The sequence below is a fragment of the Xyrauchen texanus genome, chromosome 22 (assembly GCF_025860055.1).
Source record: "Xyrauchen texanus isolate HMW12.3.18 chromosome 22, RBS_HiC_50CHRs, whole genome shotgun sequence".
Taxonomy (NCBI): domain Eukaryota; kingdom Metazoa; phylum Chordata; class Actinopteri; order Cypriniformes; family Catostomidae; genus Xyrauchen; species Xyrauchen texanus.
The window spans coordinates 31,690,103-31,699,401 of record NC_068297.1 but is presented as its reverse complement, the minus strand read 5'-3'; the positions used below and the strand labels follow the sequence as shown (position 1 = coordinate 31,699,401).

Below are 9,299 nucleotides of genomic sequence, written 5' to 3'. Positions count from 1 at the left end.
TCCTGTTTTTAAAGCAAAATTTGCTGGGGGGGGTGTACGTGTGTGTATGGAACAGACCTGTTTCCAACATACCACTTCAAAATACCAGAGTGCTGATGGAGCTTATTTTGGGAGGTTAACATGAATGTACATTATTTGAGATTAGAACTTACACCTTGAGAGGATCTGTAAATTACTGTACTCTTTGTTCCTGTGCAAATGAATGCAATGACTCACTCACCAAATAAACAGGCTCACAAAAAAGTCTGATGTTTAACATGTCCCCTTTAGAAAGATGTCCAGTGTGCAAACAAATGAAGAGGTCAAACATTAAACCCAACACACATTCTTACCAATGTATCTACCATGGAGTCCAGAGTTCATGTGGTGCAAATACACATGGACCACAATGCAACTACTCACTAAAAGTGAGATAAAATACTTGTCATGTGCACTACCCAGAACAATATGTAAAAAGCGAGATGAATGTCCTTACTGTCATCCGACTTTGATTTGGCTTCATAAATGACAGTGGAAACTCCCCTTACATAAATTCTTGAAAAACAGCATCAAACTGGTCAGAATAAGAATGTACTTAAGCTTTTAAAATGACTAAGTTTAATTTGAAGAAGTAATTACATGGGTGTTTCTGTACACATTTCTCGAAATGAGTAAAACAAAGAGGGGAAATTAACAGAATGAAGTATTTCTCTCAAAAATTCAGTCCACTCTACCACAGGCACTACACTTGAAACGTAAGAATGTAACAATACCACATTTTAGAGACATATGACTAAGTGAAAAACAATCTGGTCAATGCGTTTAGCCTATATGGTAAAGGGGCTACAAAAGGCATCCCTTTCGACTTGTAAATCAAATCTTGTTTAATTTTCACTTGTTTTGAGCTACACTGCAATGCAGATACAAACCTTTCGGCAACCTTTTGAGAGCACAAGACATCACTCAGTTTGATTAAGCTATTAAGTTTATATCTATGGCAATTCTTTCATTCAGAATTATAGCCAAAGATTTTGTTTGCATAAAATGGTTCATGGACTCATTTACAGGTTGATTATCATTGTATGTGAGTGATATCATAATTATGGTATGGTTTTACACCACATTGCTACCTACAGTTAGTATGCTGCAACCTCCTCAGCAAATCTGTGCTTTGCTACAGTATATGCCTGGACAGCTTTTTTGACACATCTTGGTATAAAATGTCTTTAACACACTGATGGACCATTTGTTGGAGACAAAACCCCAAACTCTCAAAAGAACTGAAAACAACAAAGATAGAAAACCTACACTTTCGAGGAAAAAAATATATAGAGAATCTTCATTTAGGAATGCTTTGTCATGTTAAGCCATAGTCCAAGGTGTGACAAGTGTTTGCCACAATTCACAGAAAATTAAAAGCAAGCCAACCCCATTACGTTTCAAAGAGATACATTTTTAAGGGTCATTTCAAACCAAAACAAAAATAAATGTTAACTATAAGTCAAAATATGACGAATATTTGTTGGGAGACATCTGATTTGCCCCATACTGAGTTTATTTGTCCTAAACAGTCAGTGCCAATCGCTGTCATTAAGACTTGTAGTTAGACGTTAACCAAGTTAAGCCCTCGTACAGTCCATCGCCGGTGGTCGCGCATGAGGGCTGCACGTACCAATTCCTATCCCTGATGCGGGTCAGTCCCAGCTTCTCCTGGATCTCGTGCGGCTTCATGGCATCCGGTAGATCTTGCTTATTGGCGAAAATCAAAATGATGGCATCCCGCATCTCGCGGTCGTTGATGATGCGGTGGAGTTCTTGTCTGGCCTCGTCGATGCGATCTCGATCCGCACAATCCACTACGAAAATTAACCCTTGTGTGCCTGTGTAGTAATGTCGCCAGAGGGGACGGATCTTGTCCTGGCCGCCAACGTCCCAAACGTTGAACTTGACGTTTTTATAGGTGACCGTCTCCACGTTGAACCCGACAGTGGGTATCGTGGTCACAGACTGGCCCAGTTTCAGTTTATAAAGGATGGTGGTCTTCCCTGCAGCATCGAGTCCGAGCATCAGTATTCTCATCTCTTTGTTACCAAATATCTTTGATAGCATCTTCCCCATCTTGTAAAATGTTCATAAATGGTTACTTCCCTCCAAAATTACAAATATGATACGAGTCAATCAAGACAGTTGACTTACAACAGAACTATGTGGGCTGTTCTTTTAATATTACCTTGGAGGAATGTCAAATTTGGAAGTAAACAAGATCACAGAGTGTGTATGTGTGTAAAATGTCAATTTGAACATACAATAACGGTGAACCGATTTGGGCTACTGAACCACTGATTATGTGACAGTACTGAACACTTATGGAAGGTCAACAGCTCGAGCAGTTTCTCCAGTTGTGGGGTGATCCCTGTTTGAAAAGCACCACAACTGGATAATAATCCAGAAAAATAAGAAGAAAATAGCGTATTTCAGAGCTGTTGCCTTGTGGGTGTCAAGAGCCTGCGGTCTTTCGAGACTTCCTCTTGGCGTATGAATGTCCGTCTTGAGGGCTTTTCCGCTTCCTTCCTCCAAAAATGTAACCGGATAACAGCCGAGGGCGTTCAGGGGCTCGACAGTGTAGCGTTATTTTAGCCGGCAGGTGGGTCTTTCATCTGGGCCGTCTGAAGCGGAGCTGCATCGATTTCAACCGTCCCGATGTCGGATTGTGTCTCACGTGCCCCTGAGAAACAAGAGATACTCAGAGGGAGTGCCAGAAAAGAGCGACTTAGCCTGCTAGCTTAGCTGACCAAACAACCCATAGAAAATAGTCACTAATCAGCTTTTACACATACTGTTGATAGGATATGCGAAATATACTTATTCAAAACGTGTTCTCATTCATTTTAAGTATGTTTCGGTTACCTGCGGAGGCCGACCATTCTCTCGCGGTCTCGACCCCGGTGCCCACTCCAACAATCAGCCGACTTACAACCGCCGAATGCAGTGTGAATCTGGCTACGTCAACGCGAGCGAGCGGAAATGGCTGCGTCGGCTAAACTGTCATAATAAAGGTCTTTGCAAACGTCAAAACTGTGTTTGCGTTTGAGAAACTTATTTGTACAACAGATGTATGTAGAAAAATCTGCTGTAGAAACGTTATGCACAAAAATGTGATACATTCTGATATGAATATAACAGAAATGGGGAAAATTATAGGAAATGGAATTAGAGATACAATTTCCATCAACTTTACTATAGTAATATCTACTCCATAACATAATAATATAAACATCAACATATAATAACAGATTTGTGTGTATATATATATATACACTTGTTGTTCTATTGTTGTATTGTTTGTGCACTGGAAGCATCTGTCACCAAGACAAATTCCATGAAGCATACTTGGCAATAAAGCTAATTCTGATCCTGATTGCAAAATTGAATTGAAAATAATAATAATAATATATTGTTGTTGTTATTATTATTATTATTATTATTTATTTATTTATAAGATAAAGAATTTGAACTGTGAAACGTGTATTTATGAATGAGTTGTGTTGACAAGTGTTTGTTGACTGAACATGATATTTTCCGCTTAAGTGGACATCGTTTATAGGCTATTTTAGTAAGTCTTGTGCTATTAGGTATAGTGTTATAATTATAATTATTAGTAGTATTATTATTTTAATTATTATTATTAGAACACTGCATTAGCCTAATGTATTGCATGAATGGGCTCCTATGTGTAAAAGTAAAGGTGAGAAACGTAAGTGTTGGGACTTTTGTATTGACAACGATATTCTTTCCTCATCTATAACGCCTGATCTTCTGATCTCTGACGTAAATACCTCAGTCAGAAAAAACGGAAATGGTGTGGGTAAGGATTATGCGCCACCTCCTTAAAGTCATTGACGTGTGACATTTTTTCTTCATCTTTTTTGCACGTTTTCTGATCTTCGTAATATTATTTATTTAATTATAGTTATTATTTGCATTTATTTTTCAATCAGAGACAGCATGAGGAGGATGGGGACTTTGCTACAATGCATGATATGGATTTCAGAATAAAGAACAATAAATTATTAACAGTAACTTACATACTACTAGTGTAATCTATTATAATAATATTTTTGAAAATAAGGTACATTATTGAATATATAATATTATTAATAACATATAATAATGTAATTAATATAATTAATAATTTAATAATGTTAAAGATTATTATTATTAATAACAATAATCATCATTATCATTATAATAATGACAGGGTAGACAGAGTAACACTTTTTAACCCTTATGCATCAATAAAAAAAAAATTCAAGACCTTAAAGGACAAAAATGTCTGCGTCAAAAAACTGCCATAAAAAATAATATATATGAATATTATTTTCCACTTTCAAAGACTTAGACTTTTTTAATTAAATAACTTTCAACTATTGTAAGAAACAATAACTTTCAGGATTTTAACCCTTTAAATGCCATTTTGTTTACATAATGCCACTGTTGTTTTTACACACAGACACACTCACACACACACACACACACACACACACACACACACACACACACACACACACACACACACACACACACATATTTCTCAATACACACATTCAAAACATACTCTGACATCCATACCAACACACCCACACAATTTTAGCTGCATCATATATTAATTTGGCCTGCAGTGCTCCATAACAAATCAAACAGAAAATGGGGGAAAAACATGTATTTGCTCCAAAGGCTAAATATGAGGAAAAATTGCGCCATCTGGTGGAAAATATAATATATATATATATATATATATATGGTGAATAAGCATGGTAAATAATCTGGTTTCAGTTAAAGGTGACTTCTACTGGTATGAAAATGAATAGACATCGTCAAAAGCTGTATTTTCATGTATCAGATCCCAAAAATAACATTTCTGACCAGCCACATCTCATTCTTTATATCCACAGGTTATTAATTTATGAATAAGTAGACCTAAGCATTAACACTTAGATAAGCATTCCTCCAAGAACATAAATGCAAATATACATATTTTAAATTCTTAATATTTGACCCTCCTTTACAGTTGTCAGATCTCAACCCAAGCCAAGTTATTCAAGTTACCTTTTAAGTTTAGAATTCAGGTTTAATTTGTGATATATTAACAGTGCTACATTTTGTATCAATCAGACATACAGACTGAACAGTAAAAATAGAGAGCACAAATGAACAGCAAACAGAATGAGGTAAAAAAATATATAAAAATAAGAAAAGGAGGTTCAAATATATTTCACCAGTGATTCAACTGGATTCCACCTGGAATTCGGCAAACAGTACAGTACTCTGTGTTACATACAACGCAACTCACAGCCAGGTTTGGCCAAAGCCTTTCTGGGGCCCTAAGCAGAATTTGATTTGGGGGGCCCCTCGGTGATGCCAATACGATTGACTATTGTCAATGCTTGATTATTCGCACACTATAAATCTAACAAACCCATTATCAATTTTATTAGTTGTAGCTGTGTTGCTTACATCATACCAATGTCTGCCTGGCATGATTTTACCCTTCTACGGTTTTTAATTGTAACATTAGCAAACCCACATGTGTGTTCAGGTGTTAATTTGCACTTTAACATTCAAAGTCTTACAGTACTAAGTGACATACTTAATGTGGTGTATGGAAAAGTAGAAAATTTAACCAGCAGACAGTATATTTACTGTAAACAAGTTAACCACTTTATTCTGTAAACTTTTGGTAAAAAAATAAATAATAAAAAATAGCAACGAGTTAAAGTGCAGAACAATCAACAGTATCTTCTTATATAAAAAATAAATGTAAATGTATAAAACGGACAATATTAAATTAAATACTTAAATAATGACATAAATTGAACAGATCAGATGGAGCTGTGACAAGATAACAATAATGGTTCAAGAGTAAAATATAAAGCTGAATAACAATCGACTACAAATGAAATCAAATATAAACTGTATCTTCTTATAAAAATAAATCAATGCAAATGTAAAAAACAGACAAAATTAAATTCATTAAACAGATACTTAAATAATGACATAAAATGAACATAGTAGAAGTAGATGGACCTATAAGGAAATTACATTAATAATTATAATTATAAATATGAATCTCAGGGTACTCTACAGTAAACTGAGCAAATACAAAGGCCGCTGTGGTATTAACTTACCTGCCACATCCGCCATCCATTCCATCTATGACTTTGTTCACACGGTTGAAAAACGCAACTCTGAATGGACAGGCAGGGGCAGGTTTACAATTTCTGAGGCCCCAAGCAACTGGTCAACCAGGGGCCATTTAAATCATAATTTTCATTCATCCTATCAGCCAATAACATTCAACATGTTTAATGAAATACAATTCTAGTTAAAGATAATTAATGCATTTTTTTTTTCAATACAGCGATAAAAAAAAGCAATATTTCCTACAAATATTTTTTACAAAAACACTTTTTTTATGAACAGGGTATGCACAACCTACTACTTCACTCACTAACATTTTGGAATTCAGTTGCTATTTATTATTATTATAATCTTATACAAATATTAATTGTTGTCCAGTTTTTCATTATATTATTATTTATTACTTTGATGATTTGTTGCATCCTCCTGACACCCAGCAAAAAAAACAAACATTATAATTTCATAATCATGCATCCCTTGGGCCCACCACCCATTGGAGGAACCGCAGGAGTCGGGTGCGCTGCCATATGGGCAGCAGTGAAGGCCGTGGGCCTCGACGGACCAGACCCGGGCAGCAAAGGCTTGCTCTGGGGACGTGGAATGTCACCTCACTGGGGGGGAAGGAGCCGGAACTAGTGAGGGAGGTGGAGCGTTACCAGTTGGATCTGGTGGGGCTTACATCGACGCACAGTTTTGGCTCTGGATCCGTACTCCTGGATAGGGGATGGACTCTATTCTTCTCTGGAGTTTCCCAGGGTGTGAGGCGACGGGCGGTGTGGGGATACTCACGAGTCCCCGGCTGAGCGCCACTACGTTGGAGTTTACCCCGGTGGACGAGAGGGTCGCCTCCCTACGCCTACGGGTTGTGGGGGGGAAAACTCTGACTGTTGTCTGTGCATATGCACCGAACAGCAGTTCAGAGTATTCGGCCTTCTTGGAGACCCTGAATGGAGTCCTGAATAGGGCCCCAGTAGGGGACTCCATAGTGATGCTGGGTGACTTCAACGCACATGTGGGAAATGACAGGGACACCTGGAAAGGCGTGATTGGGAGGAACGGCCTACCTGATCTGAACTCAAGTGGATGTTTGTTATTGGATTTCTGTGCTAGTCATGGATTATCTATAACAAACACCATGTTCGAACATAAGGATGCTCATAAGTGTACGTGGTACCAGAGCACCCTAGGCCGAAGGTCGATGATCGATTTTGTAATCATGTCGTCGGATCTGAGGCCATATGTTTTGGACACTCGGGTAAAGAGAGGGGCAGAGCTGTCAACCGATCACCATCTGGTGGTGAGTTGGGTCAGGGGTGGGGAAAGACTCTGGACAGACCTGGGAAGCCCAAGCGAGTAGTGCGGGTGAACTGGGAACGTTTGGAGGAGGTCCCTGTCCGCGAGATCTTCAACTCACACCTCCGGCGGAGCTTTTCAGGCATCCCTGCGGAGGTTGGGGACATTGAACCGGAGTGGGCAATGTTCAAAGCTTCCATTGCCGAAGCCGCGGTGGAGAGCTGCGGCCTCAAGGTTTTAGGTGCCGCAAGGGGTGGTAACCCTCGAACACCGTGGTGGACACTGGTGGTCAGGAAGCCGTCCGACTGAAGAAAGAGGCCTTCCGGGATTTGTTGTCCCGGAGGTCTCCGGAGGCAGTTGCAAGGTACCGACAGGCCCGAAGGGCTGCGGCCTCGGCCGTGAGGGAAGCAAAGCAGTGGGTGTGGGAAAAGTTCGAGAAGCCATGGAGAAGGACTTTCGGTCCGCACCAAAGTGCTTCTGGAAAACCGTCCGCCACCTTAGGAGGGGAAACGGGAACCATTCAAGCTGTATACAGCAAAGATGGGACGCTGTTGACCTCAACCGAGGAGGTTATTGGGCGGTGGAAGGAACACTTTGAAGAACTCCTAAATCCCAACACGCCCTCTATGGTAGAGGCAGAGCCGGAGGATGATGGGGGATCAGATTCTATTTCCTGGGGGAGGTCACTGAGGTAGTCAAACAACTCCGCAGTGGCAAAGCCCCGGGATTGATGAGATCCGACCAGAAATGCTGAAAGCTCTGGATGTGGAGGGGTGTCATGGATGACACGCCTCTTCAACATTAGCGTGGAAATCTGGGACAGTGCCTAAAGAGTGGCAGAACGGGGTGGTGGTTCCCTCTTCAAAAGGGGGATCAGAGAGTGTGTGCCAACTACAGGGGTATCACACTTCTCAGCCTCCCTGGTAAAGTTTACTCCAAGGTGCTGGAGAGGAGGGTTCGGCCGATTGTCGAACCTCAGATTGAAGAGGAACAATGCGGTTTACGTCCTGGCCGTGGAACGACAGACCAGATCTTTACTCTGCAAGGATCCTGGAGGGGGCCTGGGAGTATGCCCATCCGGTCTACATGTGTTTTGTGGATCTGGAGAAGGCGTATGACCGGGTCCCCGGGAGAGACTGTGGGAGGTGCTGCTGGAGTACGGGGTGGGGGGTCCTTCTTAGGGCTGATCCAATCCCTGTACGTCCAAAGCGAGGGCTGTGTCCGGGTCCTCGGCACAAAGTCGAAGTTCATTCCATGTGGGGGTTGGTCTCCGCCAAGGCTGCGCTTTGTCACCAATCCTGTTTGTGATATTCATGGACAGGATATCGAGGCGTAGTCGGGTGGGGAAGGTGTGCTGGTTCGGTGGGCTGGGGATCTCATCGCTGCTTTTTGCAGATGATGTTGTCTTCATGTCATCATCGGTCCGTGACCTTCAGCTCTCACTGGATCGCTTGGCAGTCGAGTGTGAAGCAGCTGGGATGAGGATTAGCACCTCTAAATCTGAGGCCATGGTTCTCAGCAGGAAACCGATGGAGTGCGTACTCCAGGTAGGGAATGAGGTTTTGCCCCAAGTGAAGGAGTTCAAGTACCTCGGGATCTTGTTCACGAGTGAGGGGACAATGGAGCGGGAGGTTGGCCGGAGAGTCGGGGCAGCAGGGTCGGTATTGCACTCGCTCTATCGCACCGTTGTCACGAAAAGAGAGCTGAGCCGAAAGGCAAAGCTCTCGATCTTCCGGTCAATTTTTGTTCCTACCCTCACCTATGGTCATGAAGGTTGGGTCATGACCGAAAGAACTAGGTCGCGAGTACAAACGGCCGAAATGGGCTTC

General features: G+C 41.1%; 1 protein-coding gene across 1 annotated transcript; it reads right to left on the bottom strand.

Annotated features, from left to right (window-relative positions):
• Nucleotides 1-295: 295 nt before the first annotated feature.
• On the bottom strand, nucleotides 296-2,968 carry arf6b (ADP-ribosylation factor 6b). Its single transcript, XM_052154196.1, has 2 exons — nucleotides 2,887-2,968; nucleotides 296-2,704 (listed from the first exon to the last, which is right to left on the bottom strand). Exon 2 carries the CDS (start codon nucleotides 2,095-2,097, stop codon nucleotides 1,570-1,572), a length of 528 nt encoding a protein of 175 aa, XP_052010156.1. The 5' UTR covers nucleotides 2,098-2,704; nucleotides 2,887-2,968; the 3' UTR covers nucleotides 296-1,569.
• Between the last annotated feature and the right edge of the window lie 6,331 nt (nucleotides 2,969-9,299).

Bases quoted from the DNA above. Each gene is read 5' to 3' on its own strand.
- arf6b (XM_052154196.1), bottom strand. From the start codon at position 2,097: ATGGGGAAGATGCTATCAAAGATATTTGGTAACAAAGAGATGAGAATA.